The 15,267-nt window shown below is 48.7% G+C and overlaps 1 protein-coding gene across 5 annotated transcripts in view; it reads left to right on the top strand.

Annotated features, from left to right (window-relative positions):
• Positions 1-1,643, top strand: part of NR6A1 (nuclear receptor subfamily 6 group A member 1) — a 247,673-nt gene extending 246,030 nt beyond the window's left edge. For 2 of the 5 annotated variants that reach the window (XM_004375655.2, XM_012555377.1), the window contains exon 10: positions 1,277-1,639. In XM_004375655.2, the coding sequence (XP_004375712.1) occupies positions 1,277-1,365 (89 nt within the window). In that variant the 3' untranslated portion in view covers positions 1,366-1,639. Of the gene's footprint in view, positions 1-1,276 lie in introns of all 5 variants that reach the window. The other 3 variants (XM_012555379.1, XM_012555376.1, XM_012555380.1) reach the window with 2 other exon arrangements.
• Positions 1,644-15,267: the final 13,624 nt, after the last annotated feature.

The raw sequence follows: 15,267 nt of genomic DNA, 5'->3' as shown, positions 1-15,267 counted from the left end.
AAAAATTGGACTTTCAAGGATCATTCATTTAAAATGATATTATAATTCTTAAAAATCCCATGTTTGCAAAGGATTTATTTATTTATTTATTTTGGTGGTCTTGACCCCTTGTTGAGCTCCTTGACATTTAAATAGGTCAATTTCAATATAAAATCTTGGCTTTTTGTTGTTGTTGCTTTACTTCGTTTAGTAAAGACTCTTGTTTATAGCTGACCAGCACTTACTGAGTGACATGATTTCTGAAAGAAAAAGTTTTCAGTCTGACAGGGAGATATATTTTTCTACTTCTGGGGCCAGAGTAGTCTACCAGATGTGAGCTGAACCTGAATTATTTAAATTTTAGGGGTATTTTGACTTAAGCCTCAGCGTTTTCAAAACTGTGTTCTACAGAACAGGAGATATTAATCAGGTGCTCTGTGAAATAAAGGGAAGTCAATTATACCCCACTCTCACCCCATACAGTAGGGTTTTCAACCCTGGCTGCATTTGAATCACCTGGGAAGCTTTTAAAATATGTCATTGCTTTGGTTCTTCCTCAGAGATTCTGATTTAATTGGTATGAAGTGGGGCCTGGGCATCTGTTTTGTTTTGTTTTTTAACAAATCTCCCCGGGTGACTCTAAGGTACTGTCAGGAAGAAGAACCCCAGCCTTAGATATTTACGAAGTATACTAACACACTAAATGCCCTCGAGAAGTACTTCAATAAAGAAACCTATATAACTTTTTTAACCCTGAATTTTTCAAATTTATTTGCCCCTGTAGACGCCCCCCCTCTTCTGCCCCAGTGCTTTTATTAACCATTATACTGTTCTGAAGAGCAGTGTTCTGTAAAATGCTAGTTAAAGAATCTACCAGAAAAAAAAGATACAAATTTCTCATGGTATTTTAATTCTTTGGGGCATTTGAGAATAATGGATACCTCTCAGTTTCAGATTCCTCATTTATAAAATGGGAGTAAACAGTAGTAACTATCCCACGGGAAAATACTTTGAGAATTAAATGAGGTAATGCATTTAAACACCCAGCACAGAGTATTCCCTCGCTAGAAGCAGTGACTGTGAGTTGGCACCATTATTAGACTCCCTGGGGCACCTAAATGGGTCTGGGTATCAGGACCTTAGCCCAGTCTGTCTGACCTTTCTGATGTTTCTGGTACTTCTCTTGTCCTAGTCACTCAAGGAGGCAGTATTCTCCCTTCACCAACCCAAGAGGAGGTAGACAGACCTTTCCAACTAGCAACCGCTGCTAACTCTGCCTCTCTCATGTTGTTCCCAGGAAAGATGGTGAATGTGCCCCTGGAACAGCTGCCCCTCCTCTTTAAGGTGGTGCTGCATTCCTGCAAGACAAGCGTGGGCAAGGAATGACCTGTTCCCAGTGCCCTTCCTTAGGCCAACCACAGCGCCTTCGGTGGGCAGGACAGGCTTCAGAGGAAGGAGCCAGAGAGACCAAGATGGAGGCTGTGGAGCATCGTTTCCAGCTGCTTCCATAGCAAGAAGAGTTTTTGTTTGTTTGTTTTTTTAACCTCATTTTTCTATATATTTATTTCACGACAGAGTTGAATGTATGGCCTTCAACATGATGCACATGCTTTTGTGTGAATGCAGCCAATGCATTTCCTTGCAGTTTACAGAATGTGAAAATGTTTAATGTTACAGTGTTGTCATTGTTTAGAGATAGTTCTTTTGTATTTTGAGGGAGAGGGTGGGATGGGGCTGAGATGACTATTTCCATAATGTTGACAAAGACGACTACCTCAATGGAAAGGGAGGGGTGTGACCATCCCTACTTTTTCCACATTTTCTCAGCAAACCTCATACATTTGTCTGTCAGAGAGCAAACTGCCTTTTTCTAACCACGGAATTGCCAGGTGAAAGAGCACATGATAGAGGGACAAAACATTGTGAGGAGGTTTACCAAGCAGTGCAGGTGAGACATTGGGAACAGGGCAAGAGATGAGGATTTAGTCATCTCTTTTCTTTGGAAAGCATGAAAGATGAGAGAGTGGGGCCCAGTGGCCACATCTAAGTTAGGTGTCCTCCTGCCAAACAAGTCCTCAGGGCAGAAGGTTGCTACCAGTTCTGCCACTGTCAACTTTTCCTTCAGGCATAGTTCTGGCAATAAGTCAATCCTTGGGACTTGCCTTGGGTCTCATAGCTACCCAGTTCCCTTACCGGGATCTACTAAGGTCTACCTTCCTCAGACTCCTTTCCTCTCCCTTATAAATTTGATTTCCTGTTGGCCCTTTGAAAAACTGAACTGAGCAAAATGCTATGCTCTGAATCCTGGTGCCCACTACTGATTTATTCTCCTTTCACCTTGCTTCAAAGGGTGGTGGGACAAAGGCCAGACTACTAAAACTAAACATTCCTCTTTGAAACCCCCTGCCGCTTACCCCACCCTATCCTACCCTTACCCCCAGGACTGAATCTAAAAACAACAGTCTTTTTTTAACCAGTAGGAAGGACCATTTATCTGTTGACTAGCCAGAAATTTTGCCCCTAAATTCTACTCCTCCTAATATCTCCAAAATGAAACAAGTTTCCTCAGGACTCCAGAGCACAAAGCCCACAGTGGCCCCGCTGCATCAGTGGCCTGGCTGACAAAGGCCCAGAGGGCTGGAGCCAAAAGCACCTGGAAGGGAGGGGGGGCTTTAAACTACCTCATGTTCCTAAGGGCCTGGCTGCTAGCTCTGCAGATATGGCCTGGACCCCTTGTTTTTTCACTACCTGCCCCACTCATCCCCAGGGAATGTGCCTTCCCTCTTGGCTTTGGCCAGTGGCCCCGCCAGGTCTGTTTTGGAACTCTTTCAGGTGTTTTTCCCTTCTCTACTTTACTACAGCAGTTGCCCCACCTATATGCAGTTACCTCCCACAGCAAATGCAGCAGACAGATCATATAGCTGGATGCATCCTAGGTAGGCTTGAGGGGCCCACAGTACCGCCTCCTGCCTGTTTAGTCAAAGGCTATTTGCTCTCTCCCCAACTCAGCCTAGCAAACTTTCCTAGTGGGCTTCCACATCGTGTGCTTACTGGGTAGTTGGTGTCTGATTGTAATTTTTTCTCTCCAGTGAAATGTTACGGGTACCAGCAGAGTGATAACTTCGTCCGTTGGTGGACCTAAAGCTCGGAGCATTACTCCTCAATACCATTTCCCCAACTGCTCTGAGGAATCAAAAAAAGAAAGAAAAGACTTATTCCTCAGGAAAAGTTCCAACTAGCATGTTTCTCACATGTCAATGGGAAGATTTTTGTGTTATGTGTCTGTTTATTTCTAAGTTCACAATATTTTTCTTGTTTCCCTGAATTTTTATTTAACCAACTAGATCACATTCTTTGGCTACAGGTCAGAGCTCTGAGCTGCTTCCCTCGAAATAGGGGAGGAGACACATATCAAAAACTCCTTCTCCAAGATGGCTTGTGTGTGCAGGATTTTTCTTTGCTTAACCCTTCATCTGTCAAATAATTATTATTTTTGAAATTGCTTTTCTTTTAAATTAAGCATTTTGCCTGTTGTATTGGGTATCAAAGAAAATTGCTCTCCAATGAGGCAAGAACGTGTCTCTCCAATAATGCAGTATTAAACAGAGCAAGTTGTTAATTTGTTGAGTGGGGGAAAGGTTCTGCAAGTTGCCATTGTACAAATCCATTTTCACAAATGTTTGCAGCAGATTCCACAGAACAAAGAGCCCATTCATTGCCAAGAGCCCTGCAGAATCTCTGAGCCAAATGGCCGTGTGTTCCGAGCTGGAGCCTGACCTGTGGACCGCATTTAATGTCTTCTACACCCAGTCCTTTTATGACTTGGGCTTTTTTTAAACAGGGTAAAGTGAATGTGTTGCATTGCAAACTCAGGTATTATGAGGAGAAGGTAGGAGTGTAGCTAGCAGTGTGGAGACATTAGGTCAGCCACTAGATGTATTTGTGAATTTGGTTGAAGGACACAGAGAAAGGTTGGAGGGGGAGGTTTGGTGTGTTTGTTTTTGGCCTTTCTTCCCATAATGTTTGGTTAACAGGTAGCCTTTTTGCTAGTGGAAGAAGAAAAAAGCTGTGCATGTTGTCTCTAATTCCTCTCTCTCTCCTGTCCTCTCTCCGATCCTCTGCCACCGACAGCACTCACTTTGAGTGAGAATTTTTCCACCATAAAAATATGACTCTGAAAGCTGTGTGGAAAAGGAGAGCCCTACCTCGTTGCACTGTGTTGAAACATACAAGCCTTTCCCTTCCTTTCCCTTTGATTATTTTCTTGGCCTAAAGCAAGATTGGAATCTTGAACTTCACCTACAGCTCATGCTGTCTGACTCCTTTGTAGACTTTTGGAGTCCTTCACCAGGTTTGGTGGTCTTGCCCTTTGTCTGGGGAAGTTCCCCAGAACCTGTCTCAAAGCACTCCACCTGGCTCCGTGGACACTGGGCCCACAAGTGAGATGGGTGAGCCTCCCGGATAGAAGGCAGTAGGCAGGCACCACCTTGCCCTGCCCCAAGCACAGAGGAAGGTTGGAGAGAATCTAAGGGTCTTGATAACATCAATGACCTGCCTCTCACTTGCCACCCCTACTCAGGGAGGCAAGTACCTGCTATGGTCAATGTTACCAGGGCCTTAAAACTCTGGGAACTTAGAGCTAGCTGCCTTGCTCTGCTACCCATTTCCTACATGTATTTGTGCTTGATTTCCTAGAGAATGGGACAGATGGATACAGACGGACAAACAGCATGGGCAGCATCTAAGCCATGTCCAAAATTGACCAAAGTAAAGGGACTCCTGGCCTCCCAGGAGGGCAGGAATTTGAGCAGTGGGTCCAAGCCTTTAACTCTGGCCTCCTGGTCTATGCCTTTTTTTCTTTGTTGCTTTTTAAAATTTTGTAATTGTTTTAAGAAATCCATTCTTTCAGACCAGCCCTTTTATTAAACTTTGTTCTTTACTGATTTTTTTAAAGTTAAAAAAATAAAAATAAAAAAAAACAAAACAAAACAAAACAAAAAAAACCACTACTCTTACTCCCTGCTCCATGATCCACGAATGCGCTCCCCGCCCCCAGCACTCCTGTCTTTGCATTTGATAATTCCTCCCTTGTTCTTGGCTTGAAGCATCTATGTCCAGTGTCTGTGAAATGATATTTTATCTGTGTCTCAGAATGAGAAACGGCAATCCTTCCACCAGGTGCTGGAAACTGGTTAGCCTTGAGGCAAGGGTTTCTAGGGCCACAGCTCAGGGATGTGTATTTAATTACAGGGTCCTCAGAAACCCCTCTCTTGGCTGCTACAGGCAACTTCTTTCTTGGGCTTGGGAGCCAGACCTGGACTGTTTCCTCAGAGGCAGGAGCCCACTCCTCTGGCCAGAGAGCCTGCTGAGTCTGGGAGTAAGCTGAGGCTTCCTCTCTGGCCAGACCTGGGCTACCTTGAGACTTGAAGACTTATGGCTATCCTGTGACATGAACCATGGTGGCCCTGCCAACCAGCTCATAAGAAGCCTGCTCCCTCTGCTCAGCCCAGTCCCCATCTGGCCTACCCCTTCTGGGCCACAGCCTGCTCAAGAATCAACTGTAGGCTCAAAAGGAAGCCGTGCGTCAGACCAGAGCCTGCTCCAAGCCCAAGAAGAAAAGTCATGTTACTGGTGGAGGCTAGTCTTCCGAATCGTGGAGCCAGCCCTGCTAGCCACAGGGTCATCTTTGCTCTTTGTGTAACTAACCATTGTTTTCTTTCTCTGAAATGTCTTCTAATAGTGATAATGTTGTTGACTCAAATTTTCATGAAAAAGAAGAAGAAAAAAAACTACCTCTTGAATGGCATCCTGGTCGATTCCTTTCTGAGGAATCCTGTGGGAAAAGAATACTGTAGCTCCTTCTCTGTTTACATGTTTCTGTCGGGAAAGAAACCCCGCCTGCCCTGGGGTGTTGGTGTTTTTGTCTGTGTTACCATCCCAGGCCTGCGATAGGGGCTTGTGGCTGCATTGTAATGTCTGGGCTGTGTCTGGGTAGTCCTTCCCACCTGCCTGGCCAGGGAGTAGCCACCCCCTTGTAAAGGCCTCCATTTCCTTCCTATGCTCCAAGGCATAGGGAGCACCACCTCCCACAAACACCACCTTCAGGGGCTCTGTTGGCACATGCATCCATGAGCCTGCCCCTGGGCTACCCCAGGCCCACCTCCACCCACAGTCTTGTGTAGGAATCGAGTAAGCGGGATGTCTCTCTCAGCCCTTGTCCCCAAAGGGCCGGCCAAGGGCTGCCTGCCAGCTTGGCTCCATCAACCCTGCATGACCAAATGATTGTTGGCGGGCTCTGCAGGCTACCCAGGCCCTCTGCTACCTCCCATCCTGCCAGCTGGCGAGGGATGGGCCCTGTTCTGTGAATTGACTACCTGTGGAAATGTGACCAATTAGTGTGAAATGCATGTTTAGCAAGTGTTAGGTACTGTATTTGAACCAATAAATGTGAATCCTGCACATGGCATCTGTCTGTGATACTTGTCTGGGTTCTTGGGAGGGATGATGGGTATCCTAAAGAGCTGGCTCATGTCTTCAGATCTGCTGCTCCTGCTTGTAGCTGACACCCACCCCAATTCCTATTGCTAAAGGTCTGGCAGAAGAGATGTCTCAGAATTGTCTGAATAAACAGGTTAAGAGGTAAAGGGACTCGCCCAGAGGAACCGAGTCTTGTGAGAGGCAAACACAGACCATTGCGGTACAGTGGGACCAGGTTTGTAATTAGGGATGTATATGGGATTGTTAGGGCCCAGAGGAGGGAGAGGCTTGTTCTACTTAGGATTGTCAGGAAGGGCTTCACAGGTGAGTGTTTAAAGGTGGGCCTTGAAGTTACCAGGCAGAAAGAGGAGGATAGACGAGGTGGAGAGACCAACAGCATTTGCAGAGGCCCAGCTGTGAGTCTAAAAAATATGGACTCTTCAGGTATAACAAGGGACTGCCATGGCAGGAGTGGTGGCAGATGGGATTAGCAAGAGTTGAGGCTGGAGAAGCAGGTGAGAACCTTGAATGCCACATTCAGGAGTTTAGGGTAGAGGTGGGAAGCCATCTGCTAAGTCTCAGGAAAGAGAGATGCACCTCAGTGATGGCACTGTGCTGGTGGATGGCCTGTCTAGTGTGTCACTGATGCAGCAGATTATAATACCTGTCTTTCCGGAAAATCAACGAAGTCAATTAATAGACTTGCTGTAGCTGAGAAAATGGAGACTGAGAAGTCAAGGGACTTGCGCAAAGTCACACAGGAAGTGGTAGAGTCAGGACTTGAATCTGTCTGCCCAACACAAAAGTCCAACTCTCCTTGATCCTGCTGCCCATATGATCAGAGAAGTGGTAGAGTTTGGGTTGAGGGTTGTATGAAGACATGCGTAACATGAAGCCTCCTCAGTCTGGGGAGATAAAGACTGAGGAGAGTGATCAGTCTATTAAATTCTCATATGTGCATTGAGGGACAGCCCAGCTGTCTTCCTAAACCTCAGCCTCCAGCACAAGGGACTAGAGAGCCCTTGAGGTTTGAAAGAAAGGACAAAGGGAACAACCCAAAACAGATTGATAGACTGTCTTCCTTGCCCAACAAGAGGGAACAGATAAGACACAGAGGTGCCAGGAAGAGAAGGAACATATTTGCTGAACATCTATTGAGTGCCATGTATTATCTCATGTAATCCTCATAACCTTGCAAGGTGTCTGAGCTCAATTTTACTCATAAGCAAATAGAGGCTTGAAGTTAAGCTATTTGCCTAAAATGACACATGAGTAAGTGGCAGAATTGGCTTTTGAATCCAGGTCTATCTGATACCAAAGTTACAACAGGCTTCCTCCTTGCTCAGCCTTAGCAATTTAATAGTGCTGAATATGACTGTCTGGAGTTTGTAACAAGGCTCAGTAATAGCCTTTGGTTGAACTTTTTGCTACTAAAAAAAAAAAAAACTGCTAAAAAAGAATTTCTGTAAGAAGTAGATGAACAGACCCAACCAAATTGAGCTGAAAAGCAGTGCTGTCCCAGACATGTAGAATGCTGCAGATACTAAATCTGTTTGATTTCTTAAGACTATGGATGTCCCATGAGGTGACTCCATGGGAAAAGAGGTAAGAGTTCTGTTGATTCCCAACCTTCATTGGCATATTATGGGCTCTGAGAAGTTCTACCTAAATAAAAATGTGATTTGGTTTAACGCAGAGTCTACCAAAAGTATTTGAGCATGGAACATATTTTCCCCCAGCATAGCTGTCAAAATTCTGTTGAGACAGTATTCCATGGAATAAAATTTAGGATGCTGCTCTAAATTTATAAATTGCTACTACTTAATATTGAGCTTTTGGTTTCTTTGAGTGCCACGCAATAATCTGAAAGAAAAGAATAATTAAGTAATTAACAAATATAGAGCAAGCCAAAGCACTATGCTAAACATTGTACGTGCATTAGATTACTGATTCCTTAAAGCAACCCAATGAGGTTGATGTTATAATCCCATTTTACAGATGAGAAAAGTGAGGTCCAGATCATTATTAGTAACTTGCCTAAGGTTACATAACTAGCATGACCTCAGATGAATATGAACGTGCATCGAATGAGGGCCTATTATTTGGCAGGATCTGTGCTGAGATCCTTATCCTTACGCAAACCCTCTGAATTAAGTAAAATCATCTCTGTGTAACTGAAGAGGAAACAGAATGCTGGCAGCATTTCTGGTTTCTCCCGAAATCCACAGAAATGATGGCAGGGGAGGGTGCTGGGGTGAGGCTGAGTGTGGCGGCATGAAGCCCTCTCCCAGGGATCACTTACCTCAGACAGCTTGTGTGGTAGGAGGCACATCAACCAGGGGTCTCACCACCTGAGTAATCCCAGCTCTTCCCTCACCAGTTGTGTCATGACTTTGACCCGGATACCTCTCTGAGCCTAACTTCCCTATTAGATAAATGGAGATGCCAGTGCTTGTGTTTCAGGTTTCAGAAAGATTGGCTATGGCTAGCTCAAAGAAGGGGCCCAATGAAGTCAGTCCAGAAATGGGAGCTGTGTGAGGGGATCTGTAGTCCCTCACTCCCTGACAGCAGAAACCCAGCAGAGCCAGGAGCCATCTCTGGCTTTGCCTGGCCTCGATCTGGCCGCCCATCAGGGTTTTAAGTCCACAGTGATAATCAGCCTGTCTGGGATCCGGTGGCAAAAGTGCCCAACTGCCAGACCCAGGACTCTTGAAGTCTTGTTCCCTTGGCAACAAGTCTCACCATGGAGACCACAGCCCCATCCTTGCCCTCCCTGCAAGCTCCCTCTCCATAGACCTTCCCTTCTTAACACCTAGTCCTAGGAGCAGTGTAGGTACTGAGGAAAGCTCCCAGGATTCTCTTCCTCAAGGTGAGGAGTTTGAGGCACAGCCCAGACCAGAATGAAAGGCAAAGGGAACTCCCATTTTTTGAAGGTCCACTTTTATGCCTGGCAAGGTTCTCAGAAGTCTGCATATGTGGTCTCATTTAAGGTTGAAAGCCACACACTTGCCCTATTTTAAGTAATGGAAACTGAGGCTCAGGGAAGCAACATGGACCAGCCCAAAGTCTTGCAGCTGGTCAGTGTTGGAGCTGAGTTTTGAATCCAAGGCTTCTGACTCAGGAACGCATGCTTTCTCTGCAACCACACCCCGCCCCCCTCCCACCACACACCCATATTACCAACACACAGCCTCCAGACTTAATCTGGGGAAGGGTTGGATTAGTTGGGTGGATCTTTACTCCAGGCCTGGGGTGGGGGGTTGGGGGGGTGTTTCCACCACAAGCAGCAGCAGTGAAGGAACTGCACTATTTTAAGCCAGGGCCGGAGGGCCCCATGTGGGCACAGGGAGGGTGGCCTCGGGCCTTTGGCCAGCTTCCTGGAAGTCACCATGGCCTCCCTCCTCTCCCCTGAGCAGCTTTCTGAGGCAGTCACTTCCCTACAAACAGGAAGGAGGCCCTCAGGCCTGGAGACCTCCAGCCCCAGCTTCCTCCCCCTATCCCACCGCCACCCCCCAGTCTTCTATCCTACACCAGGGAACCCACCAGCTCCAGACCCTGATCAATGTCCGTTATCTGGGCTGACTCTAAAGGGGTGTGGGGGGAGGGCCTTGGCTTCTGCTTAGGCTGCCCAGCTCACTCACGACAAGTCCAAGGCTTCCACTTGCCCAGGCTCTGATTTCTCATACATTCCCATTGAGGCTGGCCAGTATAAGTCAGAAAGAAAAGCAGAGGTATCTATATATTTGTCCCACTCAAGGACCCCTTGAGAGAGACAGACTAAAACAAGCAGACAGAAACAAATTGGGACATTCCAAGAGAAAGACTGAAGCAAAAACAGTGACAGTCATAGATTCATCATGACAGGAACATAATTAGAAGCTCAGAGACAAAAACAGAGACCCCAGAGATGGCTGCAGAGAGCTGGGACCAAGAGGCAGGGGGTGGCTCCGAGTAGTGGCTCCTGTCTACCCCCCAAGCACAGGCCCACCGGCTGCATGGCTTAAGAGGAATGTAGGGAGCAAGGCTGGGTCACCCCTTGAGGGCCAAGTGTGTGCACCGTGAGATAAGCTACCCCAGGAAAGGGGCTCCAGCTGTGGCTGCACACTCCAGGAGCATGGTGGGGAGGCCCAGTCCCAAGGCTGCAGCCCAGCCCTGCAGACACCCAGCTCCTGCATCTCCTCCTGAGGGTCTCCACCAGGAGATGCTCATATACTTGAGAGTCCCAGGTCCCTCAGCCCAGCCCTTGAACCTTGAGAGCAGGCAGACTCTGAGTGTCCTGTCACAGAGGCACAGGGTGGGCCCTGGGGACCCGGCCAACTGCACAGAGGCTCTTGTCTCGCTTCTCCAGCTCTGGCTGCAGCCCTGGCTCAGGTGAGGGGCCATGGGGCCGCTGAGCTATGTAGATAGAGCAGGAGCTCCAACAGGCTGTGGGTGCAGAGGAGGTGCTATGGCAAAGCGACCGGCACAGGACTGTGAGTTGTCCCTGTGTAGCTTTGACACTCATGTGCATGAGTATGCATCTATGTGCACGTGTCCACATGATTCCTCACATGCAGGGGTATGCAAAGATGTACATATCCACACATTACCAGGACCTCCCCAAGTCCCCCAGGTCTAAGGGACTAGACCTTCTCTAGTCCCTTAGCCTAGAGAAGTGGCCCCCAGAGGCACCTGGCATCTCCCACCCCCACTAGGAGGTCCAGCCCGAGATCCAAGCAGCAGAGGGGGAAAAGTGAGCAGGTCTATTGCAGGCCCCTGCCCCCCCCTCCCCACACTGCAGCTGAGGCTCCCGTGGCCACGGCCTTGACCCAGCACTATGGACTTCTCTGACATTGGCATCGGATCTGAACATCTGGCAGTGGGCTGATAAGGGGTGCAGCGGAAACAGCCTCTGCTGCTGCCAGCAGGCCCACCCCCTTCGCTGCCCTGAGCAGGGTCTCCACACTCCCTCTGCCTCCAGCTCGTGGGCCCCTGCCTCTCTCTCTTTCCTCATTTTCTGCCTCAGTCTCTCATTCTCTCGCTCTCTCTCGATTGCTCTGACCATCTCTGTGTCTGTTTTGCTGTCAGTGCATCTCCCTTTTCTCTCTCTTTTCTCATTTTCTGCCTCAGTCTCTCTACGGCTTTTCTCTTGTTCTGTCTGTTTCTCTCCTTTCTATACCATATCCCAGCCCCAGCTGGGGGACTCTGCCTCTCTCCTCTCCTCTTCAGTTTGTGGGTCTCTGGTTTGTTTCTTATTCCACCTTCAGGAAATAGGCCTGGCACTTCGGGAAAGTCCCCACTTAGGAGAAAGACCCTGGGCTTTGTTTGCCTGGGGAGGGAGGGAGGTAGGAGCCTAGATAAAGACTACATCCCTTCTCCTTCTCCTCTGGGTGGGTCTCGTGCCCTGGGACCACCTGGGCTGGAGCTTGAAGAAGACAAATAGGCCACCTAGGGGAAGAGTGGGTAAGACTGAGCCTCTAAGCCAGGCTCCGGTCTCCCCTGCCTGGACTTGAACCCTGGCCCAACCACACCCTTGCTTTGGGACTTTGGGAAGTCTCATCTCTCAAATGCTGCTCATGGGGGGACGGAGGCAAATGCTACCTACCACCTAGAGTGGTGGAGAGGGTTCATGACTGACTGCAGGTGAGAGTGGTTAGTAGGGGACCAGGTACATAGGAAGCACTTTGGTGTTAGCGTCTTGTCATTCCCAGTTTTGTGGCAACCCTGACTCCTCCAGTGCCCATGGAGCACCCAGTATGGGTGAGGGCAGGGAAGCAGCATAGAGTAGGGTGAGGCTCAGTAAACATACACAGGGTTGATTAAAAATTTGGGTGGGGGTGAGGAGTGCCCAGACTGTGTGGTGGTAGGAAGTGACAGCTGACTGCCTACAGAGAAGGGGATAGGACAATGGAGGGTCAGGCAGCAGACCTCTACACCCACAGGCAGCATCTGGAGCCCTCAGTGCAGGGCAAGCAGTCATTCAGCAAATACTTGCTGATGCCTGCTCTGTGGTGACTGCTGTGGCCCCAGAGACAAATCAGCCCGAGCCTTCTCTTGAGGGTTCCGCAGGCTGGGGTGAGTCACTCTGTCATCTCCGTTCATGATAATGTTGCAATCTCAGATCTAACACAGAAAGGGCCCCTAAGGACAGATCTGTCAGTCCTTCAGCTTGTTGTTTGTCTGTGTTTTGTTAACATTTATTGAGCATACACTATGTGCCGGGCAGTCACTGAGTATGTTACATGTATTGTCTCATTTCATCCCCGTTTTTCAGAGCATATGAAGCCCAGAGAGGTGAAGTGACTTGTTGCAGATCACACAGCTAGAAAGTGACAGAACTGAGATTTAACCACGAGTCTCTGCCACTAGTCCTTCAGCAATTCTTTCACAGGGCTCAAGCACTCACAAAGAGACTGTGATCAAGCCATCCTGGCTCCTTTCCTGGAATTGGCATCGTGGTATAGAGAGACCCTGTTTGCCCTGTTTAAGAAGGCAGGAAAAATGGACACCATTTTACAAAATCTCCCATCAAGAGAGTGCAGAGAACTATGATCTGTCGTTGTTACATGCATGTGACGTGTTGGTAGTATAGGGTATCTGCTAAGATATTTCTTTATTAAATCCAAAAGACGATTGATTGGTATTAATCCAGAAACAAAATCACTACACTAAACAAAATCATTAAAATGGGGAGACTCGTTAGGCTCAGTCATATGCAAGACTCATAAGAACTTCTATAGGTGAAAAAGAGAATAGAATTAGAATATATTTAATCAGTAGAATGTTGATTATGACTGCCAGCAAAAATAATTGTCTTATATGTATTTTCACAATAAAATATACTTTTTAAAAGTGGCACAATGAGAAAAAGACGAGCTAGGTTTTAAATACAGTTGGCTTTAGTTATCTAGAAAAATCCCTCTTACCCCAAGCCAGATAAGTAAGATGTTCTTTGCAATTTGCCCATTTCCTCAAACGAAGTGGGTCACGCAGGGGAGGGTTTTCTCAACACAGATTGCCCCATGGCCACCCTGTTCTCCTTCTCATTTCCCAGGCCGAATGAGTGGAAGGTATGTCCTCTGAGGACAGACACTTCTTCCCTTTTCTTCACTGCAGACTTCCCAGTCCTGGACCAGTGTGCCTGGACCAGTGCCTGGCACCTAGTGTACACTCAGCAAATGTCAGATGGATGAAGGGATGTGCAGATGAGCACGTCATGCGTGGGAGGGGTACAGGGCAGAGTAATCTGGGCCCTATGGGACCAGGACAGTTTAGGACCTTTGTGGGTCTGGAGATTAGATGCAGACATCCCAGGCTTCTGCAAGAGACCTAGCTTTCCCTTTGCCCTGCCTATCCTGGCCTAGCTGCCCACTTGGCCCAATCTCGGGCCCCCATAGCCAACCACCTGGCCCAGAAGGCAGTCTAAGCCCAGCTTCAGTTTTCCCAGCTATCAGCTGGGAGCATCAGCCCAGGGTAGATGAAGACATTCAGAGAAGCCAACATGGAATGCACACAAGAGGTGTTTAGTCAGCTCACCTGCTTGCCTTCGGTTCCCCTCTTCTTTTCTTCACCTTTTGGAAGAGTAGAAGGACTGGGCCAAAGCAGCAGGGTCCCCTGGTCAAGTCATCCATGACCCTGTCTCCGCACCAGCCTGTCCTGACTCTACTCCCATGTCTGGGCCAGGCCAGACCACGCTGGGCCATTCAAGGGGAGGTAGCCATTCAAGGGGAGAGAGGCCAGGCTGCAGGCTGGGTGGGGGAGCAGCCTATAAATCAAGCCCCACTCCCACCCAGTCACTAACAAGCGGGCTGCCTACCCGCCTACGTGGGGTCTCTGCCTCTGGGCTCCCACAGCGGCCTGCAATAGCCAGCCAGCCAAGGCCTCCAGAGTGCCTTGGCCTCCGCCCCCACCCACGGCCCCCGGATAGATAGGGGTATTTTTTTTTTTTTTTTTTTTTATTTTAGAAGAAGAAAAAAATAGACCTAAATGAAGAGAAACACCAACAAAGAAGGAGAGAGGCCTGCAGAGTCACGTGGGGGCAGAGACCAATTGGGCCTCCGGTGCCCCCCCACCCCAGGGCGGAGAGGAGGAGGAGGACGAACGGACAGGGCCAGCCTGCCGTCCGCCCGCCGCCCGCCGTGGCGAGAAGGAGTTCCTGTGTGCCCACGATTGCCACTGCTCCACCTGGGCTGCCGGATCCTCCTTCCGGACTCCCGGTGTCCACTGTCCACCCTCATCTGGCGTAATAGCTCACCTTCCGCTCTGTAAGTGAGGGCCTGGGCCCAGGCCTCTAAAGGCCATCCTCTCTCCTCAGTGCCTCCCTGCGGCCTGGGCCAGCCACTGCCTGCTTTGCTGAGTGACTGGTGCCTACTGCCCTGGGCAAGGAAGGGACCACTGGTCTCCTCAGACCTGCCCTCCCACCATGTTAGCCCTCTTCTTCCCTGAGCGGCTTATGGGAGGAGCTAGGCCTGTGGGGACAGGCTTATGGGGGTCTGTGAGTGTTCCAATGTCTATCTGTGGCCGGGTGTCCACGGGGATGTGTCTGTCTGAGTCCAGTAGTCTGTGAGTGTGTACACGGGTCTCTAGGCCCCTGTCTTCGTGCTCTGGGTCTCCCCGCCTGTGTGTCTGTGTGACTCTGTGGATGTCTCTGAGCTATATGTATCTGTGGCTCAGTCTCTAGTGTCCATCTGTCAGCTCCGGTCTGTGGCTAGGCCGGGTGTATGTGGGGAGAAGAGGGTCCTCTGCCTCCCTGGGTTATGCGGGTGGAGGGCTGTAGTCACACACACATTGGGCTGAAACTTGGACTGTGGGGGGCCACAGCGGAGCCTTGAG

The sequence above is a fragment of the Trichechus manatus genome, unplaced genomic scaffold (assembly GCF_000243295.1).
Source record: "Trichechus manatus latirostris isolate Lorelei unplaced genomic scaffold, TriManLat1.0 scaffold00038, whole genome shotgun sequence".
In the NCBI taxonomy this organism is placed as follows: Eukaryota; Metazoa; Chordata; class Mammalia; order Sirenia; family Trichechidae; genus Trichechus; species Trichechus manatus.
This window is presented reverse-complemented; position numbering and strand designations above follow the sequence as displayed.